Source organism: Bufo gargarizans, chromosome 4 (genome assembly GCF_014858855.1).
Source record: "Bufo gargarizans isolate SCDJY-AF-19 chromosome 4, ASM1485885v1, whole genome shotgun sequence".
NCBI lineage: Eukaryota > Metazoa > Chordata > Amphibia > Anura > Bufonidae > Bufo > Bufo gargarizans.
In genome coordinates, this window is record NC_058083.1 from 469,346,367 (window position 1) to 469,372,533 (window position 26,167).

Sequence of the window (26,167 nt, forward strand, 5' to 3'; positions counted from 1 at the left end):
GGTGCCAGAGTCTGGAGGAAGACTGGGGAGAGGGAAATGCCAAAATGCCTGAAGTCCAGTGTCAAGTACCCACAGTCAGTGATGGTCTGGGGTGCCATGTCAGCTGCTGGTGTTGGTCCACTGTGTTTTATCAAGGGCAGTGTCAATGCAGCTAGCTATCAGGAGATTTTGGAGCACTTCATGCTTCCATCTGCTGAAAAGCTTTATGGAGATGAAGATTTCATTTTTCAGCACGACCTGGCACCTGCTCACAGTGCCAAAACCACTGGTAAATGGTTTACTGACCATGGTATTACTGTGCTCAATTGGCCTGCCAACTCTCCTGACCTGAACCCCATAGAGAATCTGTGGGATATTGGGAAGAGAAAGTTGAGAGACGCAAGACCCAACACTCTGGATGAGCTTAAGGCCGCTATCGAAGCATCCTGGGCCTCCATAACACCTCAGCAGTGCCACAGGCTGATTGCCTCCATGCCACGCCGCATTGAAGCAGTCATTTCTGCAAAAGGATTCCCGACCAAGTATTGAGTGCATAACTGAACATAATTATTCGAAGGTTGACTTTTTTTGTATTAAAAACACTTTTCTTTTATTGGTCGGATGAAATATGCTAATTTTTTTAGATAGGAAATTTGGGTTTTCATGAGCTGTATGCCAAAATCATCAATATTAAAACAATAAAAGGCTTGAACTACTTCAGTTGGTGTGTAATGAATCTAAAATATATGAAAGTCTAAATGTTTATCAGTACATTACAGAAAATAATGAACTTTATCACAATATGCTAATTTTTTGAGAAGGACCTGTATATATGTATATGTATATGGCATTATTGTGGTAATTGCACCTGGCATACCTATAGAGTGCTGATGTTTTCTTTCATTCATTATATACACACACACACATATATATATATATATACACACACACACACACACACATATATACACACACACATACACACACAAAATCCCTTTAAGGAGTTGCGAGATTCAGTCAGTGCCTTGTCATATGCCCTATTAAAGAAACTTAGATACTTAAATACTGATAGCCGTCCTCAAGATAGATCATCAATATCAGGGCGGTGAGGGTCCAACACCCCACACCCCCACTGATTGACGTTTTGGGCAACCTCCAGCCCTGGAAGCTATACAGTGAATGGCGCTAGAAGCACAAGGTTCCGTCCACCGCATAGTGGCGTGAGCTTCAGTACGCTGGCGACAGAAACTACACAGCTGACAGAGTCTTTTATCCACTGTATAGTTTCCAGCCCTGACACCTGCCTGAAACAGCGATCAGTTGGGGTGCGGGGTGTCAGACCCTCAACTGAACTGTTATTGATGACTAGGGATGCGCAAACCTGAACCTCACCGGGTTCGGGTAATGAAGGAATTCTGGATCAGTTAGGCTTTCCCATAGACTTCTATTATGACCGATCAAATTGGAGTGCCTCTTAAAGGCTTCCGTTTTGCATTCCATCATCGAATTCCATTATATTCCGTTATAACAGAATCCATAACACAATTCCTTCACTACCGGAACCCGGTGAGGTTTGAGTTCACTCCTCCCTACTGATGACCTATCCTGAGGAAACATCATCCCAGAAAACCCCTTTAACAGGACAAATAACAAGGCACTGACTGAATATCACATGTCCTATTGAAGGGGTTTTCCAGGACCAAGATACTGATGGTCTATCCTCAGAATATGTATCTGCAGATTAAGGCCTCTTTCACACGGGCGCCCCGGATTTGCTCCGGATGCATCGCGTGTGCATTGCGGGAAACCCACACGCAATTTCAGTCAGTTTTGACTGCGATTGCATTGCGTTGTTCAGTTTTTAGTGCATGGGTGCAATGCGTTTTTGCACGCGCATGATAAAAAAAACTGAATGTGGTACCCAGACCCGAACCCGAACTTATTCACTGAAGTTTAGGTTTGGGTTCGGTGTTCTGTAGATTTTATAATTTTCCCTTATAACCATGTTACAAGGGAAAATAATACAGTGAATTTACTTTAATAGGGTCCGGGGTTGCTCATCACCATCATCTCCTGGCAACCATGCGTGAAAATCGCACCGCATCCGCACTTGCTTGCGATTTTCACGCAGACCCATTCATTTCTATGGGTCCTGTGTTGCGTGAAAAACACAGAATATAGAGCATGCTCCGATTTTCACGCAACGCACAAGTGATGCGTGAAAAATCACAGCTCATGTACACCGCCCCATTGAAATGAATGGGTCCGAATTCAGTGCGGGTGCAATGCATTCACGTCACGCATTGCACCCGCGCGGAATTCTCGCCCGTGTGAAAGGGGCCTAACACTCATCATTTCAGATGGCTAAAAGGTATGAATTTCATGGCGTTTTTTACAAGCCAAAAAAAGTCCAGAAAGAAATGAAGGGAGGAATGTATTACCCCTCATGCCGGTCTTCTGGTGATACAAAATGGCAAAACCTGGTTTTGCCACTTTTCAAGTGCCACCGAGATTCTTTTAGTCACAACTGGCATTTTTTACGCCACCATCACCAACTACCAAAAAGGGGACGAGACCTCATCCCCCGGGACTTTTATCATTCTTTATGCCAGACAGTGGTGTAAATAATGACTGAAATCTGCGCCGGGCACAAGCTGGAGCAGATTTCAGTCTGGAAGTTGGAAGGTCAGAGGAGGCTTGCACTTCTTCATAAATGGAATGCCTGCTCGGGGGCCTAAGTGTGGCTTCCCCCAATCAGGACCTGTTTAAGCTTCCTTCAAAAACAGGTTGACTTGGTTAAACAGGTTTGAGCGCAGGGAAACCAGGCACTACAATACCTGAGTGAAGTTGATGGTGAAGATGGCGTGGGACCGACTGCTCACATCGTTCATCCCTGTGGCTGCTGTGGTACGATTGATATTCCCAGCGTCCATGAGCTCCTCCACATCACTGTAATTCTGGACCAAGTGCTTGGACAAATCTGCAAACATAAAGAGAAGCGTCAACCCTAAACCAAATGTACATTACAACTTTTATAAGAACCAAATTAACATGTATTTTAATATATGCGCCAACTCCGACAGCTGCTTCAGCACTTTAAATGGAAGATCCAGCATTGCACCATTTTTTTTATTATTATTACAAAGCATCTAAAATTCAAAATGAAGCAAAAAGTCATAAGAAGAATCATCCTCCTGTCCACTCGTCAAGTTATCAAGAAGTAGGGGACAGAAAGAATGACTGCAGGATCAGACTAAAAAGGGTGTTTGGTATTTGTTACCATGGAGACACATAAGTCCATGCAGGAGCTGCATACACTAACCATAGGCGATAGGACGTCAGTATCTGATCAGTGGGGGGCTGACACTCAGGATCCCCGCCGATCAGCTGTTTGAGAAGGCACCAGCGCTCCTTTGAGTGCAGCGGCCTTCTTGCTCACCAAGCACAGCGCCGTCCATTGTACAGTGGCTGTGCCTGGTATCGCAGCTCAGCCCCATTCACTTCAATGAGACTGAGCTGCACCTAGGCCTTGTGATAAATTATTATGACATTATTGGCCTGGCTAAGCTGCGAGAGGATAAGTCATCAGGAGTCAAGTCTTGGAAAACCCCTTTAAGATTATCTGCAAGTTTGCATCAGGCATCAATCTAAATGCTCAAACTTTAATAGTTCATAAATAATTTGGGTATACAACAGGTGGTGCTGAATATTAAAACTAAAAAAGTTCTACAACCCAACTACCAAATATACGGCCGCACTCGTCTGACTGCCGCTTCTTCAAACAGCTGATCGGCACAAGTGCTGTACTCCCACTAACCCTAACCCTTTTTATAGTTTTGACTCTAAGTGACAAGCTGTAGTAGTGCTATGACAACCCTATATTAGTACAGTATCAGCAGGGGCCAACACACAGAGCCACAAGTAGCTCTCCAGCCAGTGGAGGGAGAACACTGGTAGACTATACAGTTGCAAGAAAAAGTATGTGAACCCTTTGGAATGATGGATTTCTGCACAAATTGGTCATAAAATGTGATCTGATCTTCATCTAAGTCACAACAATAGACAATCACAGTCTGCTTAAACTAATAACACACAAAGAATTAAATGTTACCATGTTTTTATTGAACACACCATGTAAACATTCACAGTGCAGGTAGAAAAAGTATGTGAACCCTTGGATTCAATAACTGGTTGAACCTCCTTTGGCAGCAATAACTTCAACCAAACGTTTCCTGTAGTTGCAGATCAGACGCGCACAACGGTCAGGAGTAATTCTTGACCATTCCTCTTTACAGAACTGTTTCAGTTCAGCAATATTCTTGGGATGTCTGGTGTGAATCGCTTTCTTGAGGTCATGCCACAGCATCTCAATCGGGTTGAGGTCAGGACTCTGACTGGGCCACTCCAGAAGGTGTATTTTCTTCTGTTTAAGACATTCTGTTGTCGATTTACTTCTATGCTTTGGGTCGTTGTCTTGTTGCAACACCCATCATCAGTTGAGCTTTAGCTGGTGGACAGATGGCCTTAAGTTCTCCTGCAAAATGTCTTGATAAACTTGGGAATTCATTTTTCCTTTGATTATAGCAGTCCGTCCAGGCCCTGATGCAGCAAAGCAGCCCCAAACCATGATGCCCCCACCACCATACTTCACAGTTAGGATGAGGTTTTGATGTTGGTGTGCTGTGCCTCTTTTTCTCCACACATAGGGCCAGATTTATCATTAGCTCAGGTCAGAATAATGGAGTGAAAAAGTCTCAAAAAAGTCCCAAAGGCTAAAACTGCGCACAAATTTGCGACTTTTTCCTGCTCTGCACTATGCTCGCCAGTTTTCTGAAAGTGGGCGTGTTTTCTTATGTAAATGAATCTCTAGACAGATTTACTATTGGGACTTTTTTTAAAAGTCGCAAAAAAGTCGCAATTTCACTCCAGTGAGGACCATGCTTATCTTATGAGACTTTTTAATAGAACATGCGACTTTTTCATAAAACGTGCGACTTTTTCATAAAGATGTGCGACTTTTGTAAAGCTGCTTACTGACGGATAAACTGCTACCGTCAAACCACATTTATTACAGTCTTAAAAGGCCGATCATAAATCTGACTTGGCTAAAACTGACTTTAGCCATATGTGAAAGTGGAGTGAGCTGTCAGAGTCATGATAAATCTGGTCCATAGTGTTGTGTGTTTCTTCCAAACAACTCAACTTTGGTTTCATCTGTCCACAGAATATTTTGCCAGTACTGCTGTGGAACATCCAGGTGTTCTTGTGCAGCAGTGGCTTCCTTTGTGGTATCCTCCCATGGAATCCATTCTTGTTTAGTGTTTTTTTACATATCGTAGATTCGCTAACAGGGATGTTAGCATATGCCAGAGACATTTGTAAGTCTTTAGCTGACACTCTAGGATTCTTCTTCACCTCATTGAGCAGTCTGCGCTGTGCTCTTGCAGTCATCTTTACAGGACGGCCACTCCTAGGGAGAGTAGCAGCAGTGCTGAACTTTCTCCATTTACAGACAATTTGTCTTACCGTGGACTGATGAACAGCAAGGCTTTTGGAGATACTTTTATAACCCTTTCCAGCTTTATGCAAGTCAACAATTCTTATTGGTAGGTCTTCTGAGAGCTCTTTTGTGTGAGGCATCATTCACTGCTTCTTGTGAAAAGCAAACCCAGAACTGGTGTGTGTGTTTTTTTTATAGGGCAGCTGTAACCAACACCTCTAATCTCATCTCATTGACTGGACTCCAGTTGGCTGACACCTCACTCCAATTAGCTCTTGGAGATGTCATTAGTCTAGGGGTTCACATACTTTTTCCACCTGCACTGTGAATGTTTACATGGTGTCTTCAATAAAAACATGGTAACATTTAATTCTTTGTGTGTTATTAGATTAAGCAGACTGTGATTGTCTATTGTTGTGACTTAGATGAAGATCAGATCACATTTTATGACTAATTTGTGCAGAAATCCATATCATTCCAAAGGGTTCACATACTTTTTCTTGCAACTGTACATTAAAATATGCCAGGAAAGGCCGACTGGCAGGGGTCTGACTCACTGCGGCCATTACAGTTGATGGTAGATCATTAAGCCCCAAACAAAGCAGAACTGACTGGGAACGAAAGTGGAAAGCGTCGACTTCCTTTAATGGGACATTACCCTCAAAGTGTCTCCCAAGACAACTCATTTAGGTTACTTTCACATTAGCGTATTTTGCGGATCCGTCATGGATCTGCAAAAACGCTTCCGTTACAATAATACAACCACATGCATCCGTCATTAACGGATCCAGTTGTATTATGTCTTCTATAGCCATGACGGATCCGTCTTGAACACCATTGAAAGTCAATGGGGGAAGGATCCGTTTTCTATTGTGCCAGATTGTGTCAGAGAAAATGGATCCATCCCCATTGACTTAAAGGGGTGCCAGGACGGATCCATTTGGCTCAGTTTCCTCAGGCAGACAGTAAAACTCTGCAGCCAGCATTTTGGTGTCCGCCTCCAGAGCGGAATGGTGACTGAACAGAGGCAAACTGATGCATTCTGAACGGATCCTCATCTATTCAGAATGCATTGGGGCTAAACTGATCCGTTTTGGACCGAATGTGAGAGGCCTGAACTGATCTCACAAACAGAAAGCCAAAACACCTGTGTGAAAGTAGCCTTAAGTGTTAAGTCATTTAAGTATTTAACGAGCTTGTGCCAAGTTTACAAGTATCTGATCGCTTGGGGTCTGACCTAAGTGATCGCTTGAGGTCCGAATGCTGGGCCCCACAACAATCCCAAGAAAGGGGGGTCCCGTTCCCCTGACCTGACAAAGCTGCAGGTTGGGCATGCACCCTTTCGCTCCATTCAATCTCCATGGAAGCGCTGGAAATAGCTGATCGCTGTTCTAGGCTATCTCCCGCAGTCCCATAGAAAATGAATTTGGCGGCAGGGCACATGCCCAACCTGCCACTCCATCAGGTCAGGGGAATGAGATCCCCCGTTTTTGGCATTGGTGGGGGTCCCAGTGGTCAGCCCCTAGCGATCAGTTGGTTATCTGCTATCCTGTGTTCCTGCGCAACCCCTTTAATAAACAGTGTGTATATTAAGGCAAGTTGACAAGGTAATCTTCTTCTACAATAGTGATCATAATACAATGAATAACAATATTGATAGCCCCAAGGTCGCCTACCTTCCACATAAGGACCTTCTTTGGGGTGTTCCCGAACACGTAAATTAAAGGTCTTGGATGACTTTCTTCGTAGCAGGTCTCTTACTCTTTCATTGTAAATTTCTAGGTAGCTGAAAGAAATTGCACAAAATAAACCTAAATCAGAGAATACCACTGCCTATAAAGTAAGGCAGGGATGCCCAACCTGTGGCCCTCCAGCTGTTGCAAAACTACAACTCCCAGCATGCCTGGACAGCCTACAGCAAGACATGGTGGGAGTTGTAGTTTTACAACAGCTGGAGGGCTGCAGGTTGAGCATCCCTGATGTAAGGGATATACAGTGCATCTGTTCCTTGGCTCTAAAAATCAGTCCTTTATAATAAAGGGGTTGCACAGGCCTTTTATATTGAAATGCTATCCTCCTATTGACGGAGCTGGTTACTGCCGTGCCTGCCATTCACTTCAATAGGAGCAGTGCAGCAGTAACCAGCTCCGACCACTACACAACGGAAGGACCTGGGGCTACTCCTGAACAGCTGATCGGTGATCCAGGGATCCAGATCTGATATTGATGGCCTATACTGAAAAAAAACTCTTTAACTGGACACATGAGGTAGTCTATAAAAAAAAAAAAAGGTACACATTAAGGGCCAATTCACACTGAGGGTTTTAAATGCTGATTCTGGAGCATTTGCGCCTTAAAATCAGCTCCAAAAATGCATCAAAACAGTCCCTATTCATTTCAATGGGAAGCGGCACTTGGAAAAAAGAAGCAGCATGCCCTATCTAGGGGCAGCATCCGCGCTGACTCTTCCGTTGAAATAAATGGGAAGCATATGTATATGTCTGTATGTGTCCATGCTTCTTTTTGCGCTTTTTCTACACATTTTTGCTGCAGATCCGCGATAAAAACCAAAAGCTGAAAATACAGTTTTCTACTGAAGTAAACACCCATTGATTAAAAGGACATCTGTCAGCAGTTCTGTACCTATGACACTGGCTGACCTGTTACATGTGCGCTTGGCAGCTGAAGGGATCTGTGTTGGTGCCATATACATATGTGCCCGCATTGCTGAGAAAATGATGTTTTCATATATGCAAATGAGTCTTTAGGAGCAACGGGGGTGTTACCGTTACTCCTACAGGCTCAGCTCTCACTGCAACTGCCGTGTCCTCTGCATTTTGATTTACAGGGCCAGGCAATGAAAACGTGATCACATCCGGTCTTGTCAAAGTGCAGAGGGGGCGGCAGTTGCAGAGAGGGTGGAGCCTCTAGGTGTAACGGCAACGCCCCTGTTGCTCCTAGAAGCTAGTTTGCAAATGATAAGACTTTTTCTCAGCAATGCGGACACATATGAACACGGGACCAACACAGATGCCTTCAGCTGCCAAGTGCACATGTAACAGGTCAGCCGGTGTCATAGGTACCAAAAAATAGATTCCACCCTGAATTTTGTGGACAGATTTTCTAAATCCATCATGTGAACATACTCTTAGTAACTGAAATGTCAGAATGCCTTTGTCGTACTGTAAGGATGGGAGTATAGTTCAACATCATTAAACTTTCCATTTAAGTTTTATATTATAGGTTTACAAACGGCGTCCTCTACAGGCCGGGGCCCATATATTTGTGATAGGGATCATGCACACGGCCGCTGCTGTTTTGCAGTGCGCAAATTGCGGGTCCACATAACACGGACACCGGGGGTGTATGTTCTGCATTTTGGGAAACACAACATCCTGCCCTCTATAGAACGGACCTATCCTTGTCCGCAGAATGGACAAGAATAGGACACGTTCTATTTTTGTTGCGGGTCGGATGTGGACCCAAACCACAGTCTTGGTAAAGTGTACAATCCCTTTAAGACAAATGACAAGACTACTATACTTACACTGCGGATATCCGCTACGGATTTCACCATTTGCAATACATAGAGTGAAATCCACTGCAAACCCGCCACAAAATCTGCAAATGTATTGCGGATTTTGGCACGGCTCTGTGGCCTGTGTATAATTAAGGGAGACTGTCTTGTCCTGTAAAAGTACCTTTCTCAATACGGCAGGCGTGCTACTCACCTGACCTCTGTACGAAAAGACGCATCACCCTTCCTGGTAGCGTCCGCAATTCTACTGAACAATCCTTCACAGATCCTGGGAATTAGACCAGAATCGCCCTGTACAAGCAAAAGCATTTTGGAGATCAACATCACGTAAGCCGCATCGGTCCACATTGTAAGGTACGTCTAACCGCATGGTAAAACACCGCCGAATAAAAATAGGTAAGAAAAAAGTAATTGCAAAGAGCATTTCATCTCGAGCTCAACTTTTAGAATTTTCAGCTCAAGCATTTCTTATTTATTTCTGCTACTGGGAAAGCTGTGTGACAACCATCGGCCATTAGTACTTCCACAGGAGGTTGTCGTCAACCTTCTAGGGCTCGGTATGGCAAATCTATTTGGTCTAGTAGTAGGACACCCCCTCTACAAGTGTAAGGCATAGCTAGTCAGATTTTCCATTCGGGGCAGGAAGAAGTAGTGACAACCACAAAGAGGTAAACCAAAGGCTAAACTGGTAGTCAGCCCGCTCTACCAGAAAAAGGATTTTTTTTGACAACCTGGCAAGAGAAAATAACTGATCCACTGCTACTTGGTGATACATTTTCCATTGGGAAGGAACTACTCCAATAGACGTGCGGCTCTGCTTCCACATTAGCACAGAAGCAGCGGCTCAATCAGAATGGTAATTATTCCTCGGCGGTGTAATATGATGCTCAGCACCGTCTCCAGCTTAAGTGCACTGTGCTACATGGAATCACATATGCTCATTACATCCAGTCGACGCATGACTGTGCAAGCGGAAGACGGCACACTGGAACCTACGGGGCAGACTGTGGATTCACGGAGCAACCGCAGCGTTTTATTGCACCCCGATCTGCTGGGTCCATTTCCCATGTAATGTAGACCATAACATCACTGTAACTAATGATGATGCTAAGGCTGGAGCCGCGCCATGTTATACTGAAATGAGATACAAATATTACAAATCATTCGTCATTGAGAAGAAACAGATGACAGTAAAAAAGGCTCAGGCACCGACTTCTGCTGTGCAGTCGCTCTGTGGATGGGATCCACGATAGATATTCTAGTTTTTCAAACCAGTACCTGGATCTGAATACTTTTATAATTTAATGTAACTAAAAATGTTGTGCAGCCATTGAGCTCTTCAATAAAAGGCATCTGTATAGCGCCACCTGCTGTTTGTTGTTTTCCTGATTTCTCTGTCTACCTCCTTGAAGTGACTGCACATGCTCAGTTCCATTCCACTTCTACTGCCAGCAGCCCCTATCTTCTCTAAAGAGGCTGTGGCAGTTAGGAGAGAGCTGCAGCAGAAAGGACACGCTCCCTGAGCTGCCAGCTTGAGATAAAGTTGGCAGAGCAAATGGAGCAATGAATGCGCAGATCTCTGGATCCATGTGAGGTACAGGGTTGGTTCTAGCTTTGTTAGGAAGAGATGATGATGAAGAAGAGATATGATGTCTAAATTTCACTTTTTTACATTAATCATGGGATGACCCCTTTACGGTACATTTCAAGGTCAAACTCATAGGAAAGCTAACTTCTAAAAGCGGCACAGCTTTCTTTTTGGAAAAAGCTATTCTACATACCTTATTTCCCAGAGGAAAACTGCATGGCCAGTAAGACTCCTTATGCCTCAGGAGAAAAAATACTGCCATATCACCGATATGAAATACCACCATCTACGCCACACGGAGAATTCGCGTTAGGGCTCACGCACACGGCCGTAAGTGTTTTGCAGTCTGCAAATTGCAGATCCGGAAAAAACATCCCGGCCAAGTGCATGCCGCCATTTATTTTTAAACTTCTATAGAAATGTCCTACCCTTGTCCGCAAAATGGACAAGAACAGAACATATTCTATCTTTTTTTTGCGAGCTGCAGAGCAGATGCAGACAGACACGGTGTGTTGTCCGCATCCTTTGCGACACCACTGAAATGAATGGGCCCGCATCAGATGCGCAGATCAGATACAGTCAGAAACTACGGCCGTGTGCAAGAGCCCTTAGGCACAAGATTAGGCAGTATGACAATTCCCATAGTCCACTTTTAACCACAACAAGCTGATGCCATACACATATCCAGCTGAAGGGAGTGTGTCACCACCAGAGACAATGGTGGACATTTATCAAGCCCTATACGCCACAATTGTGGTGTAAAAAAGTCGCACATTAAGCCGCACGGCATCTGTGCACCATAATGTGCGACTTTTTTAGCTTTTCGCCACTTTCCGGAAATGCTGAAAAAAAAGGGGTGCGGCTGCATATCACCCGCTGCATTTACTATAACTTTCACCAGAAAGCCAGAAGTTATAGCTGAAGTCTATGCCCGCCTGTAGCTCACTTTCACTTTCCGGTGCACCTGATTTATTAAGAGGCTTCTGCCTTTTAACAAATCAGACAAATCTGACGCCAGTGCAGGGAGATCAAGACTGGCGGATGGATCTGCCAGTCTAGATATATCTCTCCCAATGCCTTTAGATAGGGTTAGCTCTGGTCTATGTAAAGACACCATTCACTTAGCAATACATTACTTTATTCTGGAGGAAAAAGTCCTTTCAAACTATAGGCAAATGAGCAGTTGAGTGCACTGAGGGCGGACCCAAGCCATTCTGTGCACCCCTGCTCCTCCTGCTTCTTCTGCCTACCCTCTCCTGTATTGAAAGGACCAGGTTCCTGCATAATGTATTTTACCTAGCCCTGTCAATCAAGGAGAGGCTGGCAGAAGAAGCAGGGGTGCACAAAGAGGCTTGGGCCCGTCTTCAGTGCACTCAACTGTTCATTTGTATATGGATCAAAAGTACATATTCTCCAGAACAAAGTAATGGATTGCTAAGGCTTCACATCGGTGCCGAAAACGAGATTATTGTGAACTCACCTTGTAAAATCTCTTTCTCGCTTTATTCATTGGGGGACACAGGACCATGGGTATAGCTTGCTGCTGCCACTAGGAGGCGACACTAGGCTGAAAGCTGTTTGCTCCTCCCCTGCAGGCTATACCCCCTCCAGCCTGGAGAGAGCATATCAGTTTGTGCTTCAGCAGTAGGAGAAACATACCGAAACAAAACAAAAACAGGAAGACCACAGTCCAACAAAACAACCGAACCGGACCCCAGTCCTAACCGGCAACTTGGACCACTGGTCTCAGTAGAAACCAACAACAGTGGGTGGGTGTTGTGTCCCCCAATGAATAAAGCGAGAAAGATTTTACAAGGTGAGTTCACAAAAATCTTGTTTTCTCGCTCATATCATTGGGGGACACAGGACCATGGGACGTCCTAAAGCAGTCCCCGGGGTGGGAAACCACTGACTCCACATCCCACAGGTGAGACACTACACTGCGGCCTGTAAGATCCTACGGCCAAGAGCAGCATCCGCCGATGCAAACGAATGCCCTTTGTAAAACTTGGTGAAGGTGTGCAACGAAGACCAAGTTGCTGCCTTACACAGTTGAGACGCCGAAGCGTGGTGAAAGTGTGCCCAAGAAGCCCCGACCGCCCTGGTCGAGTGAGCCGTGATACCAGGTGGAGGAACCCTGCCCTTGAAGCGGTAGGCCTCGTGGATGGCCAATCTAATCCACCGAGCAATCGCCACCTTGGATGCCGCCAAACCTTTACGAGGACCCTCCGGAACCAGGAACAGGGAGTCCGCTCGCCTAAAGGAGGCCACCGCGGCCAGGTAGATCCGTAAGGCCCGCACCACATCCAAACGATGAAGCGCCACTTCCCTAGGATGGGAAGGCTTAGGGCAAAGCGAAGGGAGGACAATGTCCTCATTGACATGGAACGCCGACACCACCTTCGGCAGAAACGACGGCACCGTCTGGAGCACCACCTTATCCTGATGGAACACCAAGAAGGGCTCCTTGCACGACAGTGCCGCCAGTTCTGACACCCGACGTATGGACGTAATGGCAACTAGGAATGCGACCTTCCATGACAACATGCGGAGGGAGACTTCTCGCAGGGGTTCAAACGGGTCGGACTGAAGTGCCACCAGCACCAAATTCAGATCCCAGGAATGCAACGGTGGCCGATATGGAACCGCGGTGTGCGCAACACCCTGCATGAAGGTCTTGACCGGGCCCAGCACCACCAGCGTACGCTGGAAAAATATGGAAAGGGTCGAAACCTGTCCTTTCAACGAACTCAGGGCCAGACCCAGCTCCAAACCCGCCTGAAGAAAGGCCAACACCGTAGGGAGGGAAAACCTCCTAGAGGGGAGGTCCCTGTCCTCACAGAATTTTAGGAACGACTTCCACGTACGATAGTAGATTTTCGCGGAGGAGGGCTTCCGAGCCCTAATCATCGTGCGAACGACCGCATCCGAGAAACCCCTTTTCTTCAGCAGGAAGGTTTCAATAGCCACGCCGTCAAACGCAGCGTATGTAAACCCTGGTGGAAGACTGGGCCCTGTGAGAGCAGGTCGGGCCTGAGTGGAAGAGGCCACGGCGCGTCCCCCAGGAGCAGAACGAGCTCCGAGTACCAAGCTCGGCGCGGCCAGTCTGGGGCAATCAGGAGCGTTTGAACACCCTCCATCCTGATTCTGCGAAGAATCCGCGGTAGGAGCGGCAGCGGCGGGAACACGTACAGAAAACTGAAGTCGTCCCACGGTGCCACAAGTGCGTCTACGTCGTAGGCCATCCCTTGCGCGAGACAGGAAGTACGGGAGTTTGTGGTTCAACCGAGATGCCATTAGGTCCACTTCCGGGCGACCCCAGCGGAGACAAAGGTCCTCGAACACCTCCGGGTGGAGAGCCCACTCCCCCGAGTCCACCGTCGTACGGCTGAGGAAATCCGCCGTCCAATTGTCCACGCCCGGGATGAAGATCGCCGATACCACTGGGACATGGGCTTCCGCCCACTGCAGAATCCTCGCGGCCTCGTCCATCACCGATCCGCTGCGCGTCCCCCCCTGGTGATTGATGTAGGCAACCGCTGTGGCGTTGTCCGACTGTATCCTGACCGGACGGCCCCGCAAATCGGTGGTCCAATGGCAAAGGGAGAGGTAGATGGCCCGGAGCTCCAGGATATTGATGGGCAGTTTGGACTCCGACAGAGACCAGACTCCTTGGGCTGTCCGAGTACCGAAGACCCCTCCCCAACCGCGGAGGCTGGCGTCGGTCGTAATCACCGTCCATGACACCGGCAGGAATGACTTCCCTGACGACAGGTGGTCCGGAACCAACCACCAGACGAGAGCCTCGCGAACGGGCTGAGACAGCGAGATCCTGAGGTCCAGTGAATCCCGGGACTTGTCCCAGGAGGACAGGATGAGCCGCTGAAACTCCCTGGTGTGGAACTGGGCGAACGGTACCGCCTCGAATGAGGCCACCATCAGCCCCAGAACTCGCATGCAGTTGCGAATCGATACCTTGCGACGCCGGGTGAGCAGAACCACTGCATTCTGAATGCCCGATCTCTTGTCCAGAGGGAGACGCACCACGGCAGCCTCGGAATCCAGAGTCATACCCAGGAACCTGATCCGAGTGGTCGGAGACAGGCATGACTTCCTTCGGTTGAGAATCCAACCGAAGCGAGTGAGCGTGCTCATCGTAATCCGAAGGCTGTCTGCGCATTGCGACGCTGACGGGGCTTTGACTAAGATGTCGTCCAGGTATGGGAGAAGGGTAATGCCTCTGGACCGCAGAATCCCCAGAAGGGGTGCCAGAACCTTCGTGAACACCCGCGGGGCCGTCGCCAGACCGAATGGCAGAGCGACGAACTGGAAGTGATCCGACTGGATGGCAAATCGGAGGAAACGTTGGTGCGTGGTAGCGATAGGTATGTGGAGATATGCATCTTGCACGTCCAAAGACGCCATGTGCTCCCCCTGCACCAATGAGGCCACAACGGAATGAAGAGATTCCATTCTGAACCTCTGAACCCGTAGATAGCGGTTCAGAAGTTTGAGGTCCAGCACCGGTCTCACATCGCCCTCCTTCTTGGGGACCACAAACAGGTTGGAATAAAAACCTGTGAAACGCTCTTCCGGAGGCACCGGAGAAATCACCCCCCGCAGAAGTAGGGACTGGACGGCGTTCAAGAAAGCCGCGGCCCGGACGGGATCCCTGGGAGGCTGGGAAAGGAAGAAACGGTTGGGGGGGGAAGGGACCTGAATTCTATTTTGTAGCCCGAAGAAACTACCTCGAGCGCCCATGCGTCCGGAATGTGGGCGTGCCAAATGTCCTGGAACAGGAGAAGACGCCCCCCCACCTGAGCGGGTGGGGACAAACCTTCATGCGGAAGGCTGCTTACTTGGCGCTGTGCGAGGTTGCTGGGCACGCGGACGCCAGGCCTGCTGGGGCTTAAAGGACGGGCCTTTCCGCCGATCCTGGTTGGGTGGTCCCGCCGCGGAGGTGGGAACTGAACGGGTGCCCGAGAAACGGCGAAAGGACTGGAAGCGTGAAGACGCAGACCTGGACTAAAAGGGCCGCTTCGCTTTGGGTTGGGGCAGATGGGTGCTTTCCACCCGTAGCTTCTGAGATTATTACATCCAGTTTCGGCCCAAAAAGCCGAGCCCCAGAAAACGGAAGCTTTAAGAGAGAGCGTTTAGAGGAAGAATCAGCCTTCCAGGCCTTGAGCCATAACTCCCGGCGGACCGAAGTGGTGAGAGCTGAGGCACGGGCAACCATCGACCCAGCATCCAGTGCCGCTTCACAGATATATTTCCCCGCATGGGAAATTTGGAGCGCAGACAACTCGAGTTCAGCAGGCGGGAGGTTGGACAAAATGTCCTGGCTCAACCGGAGGGACCACTCCGAAACCGCCTTGGCTACCCAGGCGGATGCGAAAATCGGACGCAGTGCCGAACCGCTCGCCGTAAACATTGACTTGGAGAGCAACTCTACGCGACGGTCCACCGGATCCTGGATTGAAGAACCATCCGCTACCGGAATGGTCGTAGATTTCGCCAGGCGAGCCACCGGCGGGTCCACCTTCGGCGGGGAGGACCATAGTTCCACGGTCTCGCGTGGAAAGGGGTAGAGAAGGTCTAGACGTTTTGGGATAACAAAACGCAAACCCGGCTGGTCCCAAGCCTTGTTAACCACAATAGAAAAATCTTTGTGTAACGGGAACGCCTTGGGGGTCTGTTTCGCACGCAGAAACGACACCCCTTGTTGGCTAGTGGAGGGAAGGTCCTCCTGAACCCGGAAGGTGTCCCTTATCGCCGAAATCAGGCTATCCACCATGGAAGCAATCTGAGAAGAGTGCTCCAGGTCCATATCCGCATCCGAATCCCCAAGCTCGCCCTCTGACAGTGCGTCGCCTAACAGGGAGGACGCCTGTGACTGGGATCCAGGAGCAGGGGGGGATGCTGAGGCATCAGAGGAGGAACGGTTGCCTGCTCTGGGGCGCTTACTAGGAGGTCTGCCTCTGGTTTGCGTGCAATGCGGTTGCGCGGATTGCACCGGTGGCGATTTCTCCACTAAACGACCCAGCAATGAAAGGGTGGAATGGGAGATCTTAGAGAGGTCCTCCACTGCCCATGACAGAGACCTAGCCCAGTCTGGTTCCCCCTGAACAGGACGATCTAAGGCTTCTGTGGGCTGCAGTGGTCTGGGGGGATTGCTCTGCGCAGGCTTCTGACAAGCCGAGCACAGTGATAGTGACTGGCCCCGAGGGAATTTAGCTGAACACACGGAACAGGCATAGTAAGTGGTCCTACAGGTTGTCTGAGGGGGGGTCAGTGGCCGGGTCAGACATGGTCAGATCTCCTGCTGGACGGGGTATCTATCTCCTACCAGAACGGAGCGAGAGCCACGGTCCTGTGTCCACCACGCTGCGCCGGGAGGAAGAGGAAGTTTCAGCAGGGCGGGATAATAAGCCCCGCCCCCTTAAGCCCGGGAGCGGCAGACTAATTGAAGTAGGGAATCTAGCGCCGCCCACCCCTGTGCACGTGACCGCAGCCGCGGCCAGCGTGCCTAATGTTCCCGACTAATATGTCCGCCCGCAGAGAGAGACAGTCCCCAACATCGGCCGTGCGGCTAATACGCGACGGTCCACCCGAGGATCGCGGCGCCCCGCCAATGGTTCATCTGCCCTGCGCAAATCCGAGTGCCAGCTGCGATCGCACTGAAACCCAGCGCTGTGTGCGATGCAGCGGCGAGGAACGGAGGGAGACGGAGCGGACGGCGGTCAAGTCCGAGGCTGACAAGGTGCCGGCGGACGCGCACACGCGGGGGGGGCCGGGGGGGAAGGGGGCCCTGGTGCTGTGGGATGTCCGGCTCATCGGACGGGCCTGGGCATGTTGTCACACCGAGAGTGGGAGCCTGGGGGAAAGTGACTGCTGACTGAGAGGGGGAGTCACTTACCGGTCTTCACCCTCAGATGCATCACCAGCAGGGCCACCCTACGACCACTGGCACCAGGCGACAGGGGTCCGGGCAGAAGAGGGCTGAAGAGAGGGTGGTCCTGTAGCTGGGGGGAAGCAGGGGAGCGAGGCTGTCCTGGTCCGCTTTTCCTTCTTGGGGTGGCAAGGCGGTGAACAAGGTACACCGGCCAGCCTCCCGGGGATGCAGGGACGCAAGCGACCCTGGACCCCCATCCGGATTCTGGAAAAAAAATAAAAAATAAAAAATAAAAATTATAATGCCACCCTGCAAAGCAGGGAGGTCTGCCTCCTACGACACTAAGCTAAAAACTGATATGCTCTCTCCAGGCTGGAGGGGGTATAGCCTGCAGGGGAGGAGCAAACAGCTTTCAGCCTAGTGTCGCCTCCTAGTGGCAGCAGCAAGCTATACCCATGGTCCTGTGTCCCCCAATGATATGAGCGAGAAAGTTGCTGTAACCGGCCTATATGCTGGCTAAAAAAATATTACTCAAAGCGTTTTTTTTTGTCTGCCGAAAGCCAGCATATACAGGTCCTTCTCAAAAAATTAGCATATTGTGATAAAGTTCAATATTTTCTGCAATGTACTGATAAACATTAGACTTTCATATATTTTAGATTCATTACACACCAACTGAAGTAGTTCAAGACTTTTATTGTTTTAATATTGATGATTTTGGCTACAGCTCATGAAAACCCAAAATTCCTATCTCAAAAAATTAGCATATCATGAAAAGGTTCTCTAAACGAGCTATTAACCTAATCATCTAAATTAACTAATTAACTCTAAACACCTGCAAAAGATTCCTGAGGCTTTTAAAAACTCCCAGCCTGGTTCATTACTCAAAACCGCAATCATGGGTAAGACTGCCGCCCTGACTGCTGTCCAGAATGCCATCATTGACACCCTCAAGCAAGAGGGTAAGACACAGAAAGAAATTTCTGAACGAATAGGCTGTTCCCAGAGTGCTGTATCAAGGCACCTCAGTGGGAAGTCTGTGGGAAGGAAAAAGTGTGGCAGAAAACGCTGCACAACGAGAAGAGGTGACCGGACCCTGAGGAAGATTGTGGAGAAGGACCGATTCCAGACCTTGGGGGACCTGCGGAAGCAGTGGACTGAGTCTGGAGTAGAAACATCCAGAGCCCCCGTGTGCAGGCGTGTGCAGGAAATGGGCTACAGGTGCCGCATTCCCCAGGTCAAGCCACTTTTGAACCAGAAACAGCGGCAGAAGCGCCTGACCTGGGCTACAGAGAAGCAGCACTGGACTGTTGCATGTCATTCGGAAATCAAGGTGCCAGAGTCTGGAGGAAGACTGGGGAGAGGGAAATGCCAAAATGCCTGAAGTCCAGTGTCAAGTCCCCACAGTCAGTGATGGTCTGGGGTGCCATGTCAGCTGCTGGTGTTGGTCCACTGTGTTTTATCAAGGGCAGGGTCAATGCAGCCGCTATCAGGAGATTTTGGAGCACTTCATGCTTCCATCTGCTGAAAAGCTTTATGGAGATGAAGATGTCATTTTTCAGCACGACCTGGCACCTGCTCACAGTGCCAACACCACTGGTAAATGGTTTACTGACCATGGTATTACTGGGCTCAATTGGCCTGCCAACTCTCCTGACCTGAACCCCATAGAGAATCTGTGGGATATTGGGAAGAGAAAGCTGAGAGACGCAAGACCCAACACTCTGGATGAGCTTAAGGCCGCTATCCTGGGCCTCCATAACACCTCAGCAGTGCCAGAGGCGGATTGCCTCCATGCCACGCCGCATTGAAGCAGTCATTTCTGCAAAAGGATTCCCGATCAGAAATGAACATAATTATTTGAAGGTTGACCTTTTTTGTATTAAAAACACTTTTCTTTTATTGGTCGGATGAAATATGCTAATTTTTTGAGATATGAAATTTGGGTTTTCATGAGCTGTATGCCAAAATCATCAATATTAAAACAATAAAAGGCTTGAACTACTTCAGTTGGTGTGTAATGAATCTAAAATATATGAAAGTCTAATGTTTATCAGTACATTACAGAAAATAATGAACTTTATCACAATATGCTAATTTTTTGAGAAGGACCTGTATGCCGAAAAATAGCCGGATCCGATTACAGTAAAAATGGGGATCTGGTGGTGCACGGTGGTATCCGGCGATGTCGGATACAGTGAACTCCGCAGTCTGTTCCTGCAGAAGTGAACCCAGCCTTAGTGAAAGGTATCATTACATTCAGCTGAGCTAGCCCTACAAGGCATTGTGCCTGGTTTATCAGTGACTTTACTGCTGAAAGATTCCCAGGGGGAGGGCTGCTTTAGATGCGTTATCTCCTGAATGGTAGCAGCTAGAAACTGTTCTTGTTTGAAATCTTTCCGACAATACCAGTACAGGGGAAGATATCACTGATAGAAATCGGGATGCTGTGAATGCAGCTGAAAGTGAAAGTAAAAACCGCAATTATTACCGACTCAATTTGTAATGGTGATTTCTCCTCTGTCACTTGGACTTTAGCTGAAAGCCTGGACTGTCAGCTTTCGAACAAGACCATTTGCATGTTATAGCTGCTACCATTCGGGATATATCACCATCTAAAGCAGCCCTCCCCCTCCAGTTAGCTACTTTTCCCACTGCCCGAGCTGGACTTGGGAAAAACAGTTAGGTGGTTAAAGTTCTATAGTTTGTATAAAGCAACAAATAAGTTAACATCATAAAAACATGTATTTGCGATTGGTAAAAAGACTGAGCAGATTAAGAACCATCAAACTGTTACACTAAGGCCTCTTTCACACGGGCTTCTATACTGAAGTTCGGGTTTGGGTCAGGTGTTCTGTAGATTTTATTATTTTCCATTATAACATGGTTATAATGTGCAGTGCATAAATAATGTACAGTAGGAAGGAATAAATACGCATGTAAATCCTGATGAAATCCTGATAACAATACTGATGGTACAGCATCAGGATCCTGAGCCAGAACACTGACGGATTTCAATACGCTCGTCTGAAAGCGACCTATGACTAATAGTTGTCCTATGAACATATTCTCCCACCTGAGCTGTGGATCACTGCAGCTCCTCCAGAGTGACCATGAGCCTCTTGGCTAGTGATGAGCGAACCTCTGTTTTAAGTTCGGCGTCTAAAGTTCGGCTTCCGGTTAGCGGAGAATCCCGATCTGGATCCGGATATGGATTCCGACTTCCGTTGTGGTCCGTGGTAGCGGAATCAATAATCGGCCATTATTGATTCCGCTACCACGGACCACAACGGAAGTCGGAATCCATATCCGGATCCAGATCGGGATTCTCCGCTAACCGGAAGCCGAACTTTAGACGCCGAACTTAAAACAGAGGTTCGCTCATCACTACTCTTGGCTGTTTCCCTAATTAGTGCTCTCCTGGTCTGGGCTGTCAGTTTAGGTCAGTGGTCAGCAACCTGCGGCTCTTGAGCCACATGCGGCTCTTTAGCCCCCTGATATTGGCTCTTCCAGGTGCGGGCTCACATGTACAGTGCGATAGCATTTTCGTTGCCCGTAGCAAAAATAGGTAGGAGGGTGAAGACCAGGAAGCGGTGAAGGCTCTGTACTCACCGCTTCCTGGTCCTCGGTTGTAGGCTGTGCAGGGCTGCGCACAGTGTGAGGCGCTCTGTGACGTCACTCTGTGCACGCCAGTTCACAGCACAGCCGACAGCAGGAGGAACACAGAGCGCGGGTGGTGAGGAGCAGCGGCATCCAGGAGCCGGAGAGGTAAGTGCTTTTTTATTTAATGAAACTTGGGGCTGATCTGAGGCAATGAGGTGATGAGAATCATAATGGGGGATATGAGAGGCATCATGGATGATGAGAGGCATCATGGATGATAATGGTGATGATGAGAGGCATCATGGTTGATAATGGGGATGATGAGAGGCATGGGGCTCTTATCTGAGGTCTGATTGAGGGGGTCATTTACTTTGGGGTCTGAGCTGACATCTGATCTCAGGGAGGTCTTATTAACATTGAGGTTCTGCTTAAGTGCTTGAGGCATAAGGTCACTGACTTTTTGAATCTTCGTATTGCGCTTCAAACAATACCTTCATGGGAATAGGGGTTCTAAGTTAGTCTCCAACCTTATTAAGAACCAAAGAAATAAATCCTTTATTCAAGCCATCAAATCAGCCTCAGGCCCCCGACTTATTAATACTCCAGCGATAGCTCAGGAGTTTTGCTCCTTTTATTCAAATCTGTATAACCTCCCAATACCCCTCACCAGCCAGCAAATCGAGACACGCACGTCGGAGTTCCTTAGCTCTATTAACATCCCAAGAATTTCTGAGGTCGATATACATCAGCTGCTTCAACCGTTTACAACGGAAGAGGTAGAAAAGGTTCTAATGTCTATCCCTTCAGGCAGGAGTCCCGGACCTGACGGTTTTCCAAGCTCATATTACAAAAAGTATAAAGATATTTTAGTCCCACATTTTGTCACGGCATGCAATCTCCTCCTTACAGGTGGCTCTCTGACCCCACAAGCCTAGGAAGCGCACATAACGATTATCCATAAAGAAGGGAAGGATAAGGAAGCATGTGGAAGTTACAGGCCGATTTCACTGCTGAACACCGATTTGAAGTGGTGGGCTAAACTGCTTAACAGCAGGATGTCAGGGTTGCTCCCTGGGCTTGTGGGTGAAGAACAGGTAGGTTTCGTTGCAGGTAGAGAGGGTAGGCATAATATCAGTAGAGTCATACATGCGATCACCCACGCCATCAAATCTAAGTCCCCTCTTGTACTCCTGGGCACAGATGCGGAGAAGGCGTTCGATAGGGTTAGCTGGGCCTATATGGAGAAAGTACTACAAGCATTTGGCTTCCCTGAAGGCCTCATCAGAGCTATCTATACTCTATACTCTGCACCATCTGCGAGAGTACTAGTCAACAGCACCCTATCGAACGCCTTCCAAATTAGAAACGGTACTCGTCAAGGATGCCCATTATCCCCCATCTTGTTTGTACTCACCCTAGAGACGCTTCTTCTTAAGTTCCGCCAATCCCTCACGATCAAAGGAGTGAAACTAGGCAGATTTACTGCTCCTGATGATTTACTGCTCCTGTTGTCAAATCCTGAAGAGGCTTTGCTGGAGGTTATGCAGATTTTCGAAACTTTTGGGGTTATCTCAAATTTTAAGATAAATTTCGATAAGTCGGAGGCCCTTGGCGTTTCCCTCCCAGCTGTCCTGCGTACTAAGGTCAAAGCCCTCACACCATTCAAGTGGCCTACACAAGCAATAAAATATTTGGGGGTGACGATCCCGATGGGCCCCAAGTTGTTGTTTAGTCTTAATTTCCCCCCGCTACTCTCCAAAGTCACCTCTATTCTCTCTAAGAGCAGCTCTCCTTTCCTAACCTGGCTAGGCAGGAAAAATGTCCTCACCACCTACATCCTGCCGCTGATAATGTACACCTTGAGAGCCCTACCCATATCGGTACCTGTTAGTTTCATTAATAAACTACAATCCATCATGAGCAGTTATTTGTGGGATAAGAAGCGCACTAGAATGTCCTTTCGCCTTCTTTCCCGAAGAAAGAAACATGGGGGTATCTCCCTCCCTGACCTATCAACCTATATACAGGCTATTAGTTTGGAAAGGTGGCTTAAACTGGCCAGACAAGAGACATTCTGTATGCATGTAGATTTAGAATTGGCCCTGTTGGGTAAGGAATTGTTCCATAGGTTATGGACACCTGAGAGGACAGGAGAAGGGACCAAAGTAGATAGCGTACTCACTAGAGGAATGCTGCATATTTGCCATAAGTCTTTGGTCTTAACATCTGCTCAGGACAAGATTTCTCCCTTAGCTCCTATCTCAGTTATCCCCACACTACTGTTCCCACAAATTAAATCTCCATCAGACATTTGGCTATCAATGTCACATCACAGATTAGGAGATTTGAAAGGGTTACAGATCACTTCCGACTTCTATACTGCCCTCTCGGGTGTACCTGCCCTTGGTAAAGATTTCATTCAAAGAAATGACTTTGAGAATGCTTGTAGGCAGTTTATGATTTCCAAATTTACCCCTCTCCCTGATCCATCATGGTTGGAGAATTATGTTCTGCTGCCAAATTTACCTCATAAATGCACCACCCTCATTTATAGGCAGATTCTAAGTGAGAGCTATTCTAGCGTACCGCCCTGGGTTGCTGAGTGGGGAAAAGAACTCCACCTTGAATTTAGTGACACTGACAGTAAATGGATTCAGAAATCTTCGCGCGGCTTTTCCAAGTGCATAAAAATTCAAGAAAACTCTGTTAAGACAGCGTTGCGTTGGTACAGAACCCCCGAGTTCCTTTTTTTCAAATTTCAAAAGAGATTTCAAACATTGAGGTTCTGATTAGTGGTCTGACCTGAGGTGTAATGAAAAATATTTTTTTCCATATTGTCCTCCTCTTATAGGGTAAAACGTTGTGGAGTGAAAGAAGATGTAGTGTCGAGGATTGAGAAAGGTATGTTCAGATAGATAGGAATACCCTTATGAAGTAAATAACAATGTACCTTCCTATATATTTGAAGTTTAAAAAATTTGGCTCTCAAAAAAATAAAAATCGCTGTTTTGTCGATATTTGGCTCATTTTACTAATAAGGTTGCCCACCACTGGTTTAGGTGGACGGCCATGTCTTGGTAGGTTTGCAGTGGTGCTATACTCCTTCCATTTTCAGATGATGGATTGAACAGTGCTCCATGAGATGTTCAGAGCTTGGGATATTTTTTGGCAATCTAACCCTGCTTTACACTTCTCCACAACTTTATCCGGGACCTGTCTGGTATGCTCCTTGGTTTTCATGATGCTGTTTGATCACTAATGTAATGTTTGTGGGTGTAACGTGAAAAAATGTGGATAAGTTCAAGGGGTATGAATACTTTTTTAAGACACTGTAAGCATTGTGTTTATCGTCTCTTTTTTCTGCTCTCCATAACAACGTGCAACTTTATTTTAGTCACTTTTTTTTACTGTGTTCGACAAACTAAAAATTGTATGTGGCTTAAGATGCACCAAATCAGCACCGGAATTCTTCTGCTAAGCAAGCCACCTAATAGGTGGTATAAACTTTTTAGTGCAATCTGACAAAATCTATAGTAGTGTGCCCTCTAAAAGTCCACTAAATTAGGCAATAATCATAATGGATCTAAATGTACCATAAAACTACAGTAAATATAAAATTGGCAGCCACCCTGCATACACCGTTAGGCCACTTTTACACATCTGTGATTTACATCAGTGATTATGTGCTAAAACCAGAAGTAGCCTACACAGAGATAATGTAAAGTAATGGGAAGATTTGCACCTGTTCTGTGTTTTTGACCCTCAGCTAGTTTTGGTTCACAATCACTGATGGAAATCACTGATCGAACACTGCCCAAACACTGACTGCGTGAAAGCAGCCTTAGAACATTAAACCTCATAAAGAGGTGTCTCCCCGTCTATTTGCTGAAGCAGAAAGGTAATACAAAAAAACAACAACTTTGTAATATACAGTATAATGTTGCATCATATATTACCGTCAACTTCGTAATGAGTTTGCTAAAGAAACCAGTCATTCAGGTTGCACAAGTCAAACCCGATAGTGTGTCTAACTACAGACTAACCGAATACTAATTATAGGATGCAGGATGCCAATTAAAGGATAAGATCATAACAGGTTTTATTTTTTTTCAACCTTTTACTTTAGTGCTTGAAGATCATTATATACTTTAAAAAAAAGCCTATTAACTGGGCAAACAGAGGATCAAATCAAACAATTACAACTACATAAAAGGAAGACAAAAAAATGTAAGTTATCTCTTAGGACTGGTTGGTGTTATAGAAAATTCTGTTTTTCCCCCCTACAGTAGATGAGTACACGGTATAAACACTACACCTCCAATAAACTAGCAGGGTTCTCCTGGGGGCTACGACATGAGACCTAAGATGACTCCAGCAGATTTCTAGAAGACATGATATTACTAAGGAAGTTTTGAGCGAAATGACTTTGGATCTAGGATATGAAGCTCGCTTTGCTGATCACTACCTGGGACCCCTGCAGACCACCTGTTTGAGAAGGCCTCAGCACTCCTGTGAGCACCACGGCCTTCTCATAGCTTAGCCTAGACAAGTGACTTCACGTTCATTGGTCACATGGCCTAGGCGCAGTTGGACCCTCTCAGATCAATTAGCGATAGCCTAGACTGAGGATAGCCCAATCACTGCCTGAAAGGATACTAAAAACAGAAAAAAATAAATGATACTTTATTGAAATATTCTTTAAAATGAAATCTAATAGGGGGCGCAGTGCCCAATGTATCTCAAGCAAGAAACCTCAATGGAATGAACACTGGATATTGTACGGGGGGGGATATTGAAGGTAACAGTGTCCTCCTGATAAACCCCTCTGTAAGAGTACTCAGTGAGTGCCGGATCACAAAGGACAATAGGTTATTAAATATATATATATAACCCATGTATCAGTAAGTCACTGGGTCAGGGAGGCACTGATTAAAGCAATCACTATTTGTTTAGAACCAAATGGCCCAGACAAGAGAGTCCTCGGTTTAATTTACTATATGGCTCTACATGTCCGTGTTTCGTTATAGGATCGCTTTGAACATAACTGGTCTTGTCTCAAAATACAGA

At 47.1% G+C, this 26,167-nt stretch overlaps 1 protein-coding gene across 2 annotated transcripts in view; it reads right to left on the minus strand.

Annotated features, from left to right (window-relative positions):
• KIF16B (kinesin family member 16B) overlaps positions 1-26,167 on the minus strand; it is a 327,221-nt gene that overhangs the window by 264,048 nt on the left and 37,006 nt on the right. For both annotated transcript variants that reach the window (XM_044289350.1, XM_044289349.1), the window contains exons 5-7: positions 9,211-9,308; positions 7,156-7,265; positions 2,817-2,959 (exon numbers count right to left, since the gene is read on the minus strand). In XM_044289350.1, coding sequence (XP_044145285.1) covers positions 2,817-2,959; positions 7,156-7,265; positions 9,211-9,308 — 351 coding nt within the window. The remainder of the gene's footprint in view (positions 1-2,816; positions 2,960-7,155; positions 7,266-9,210; positions 9,309-26,167) is intronic.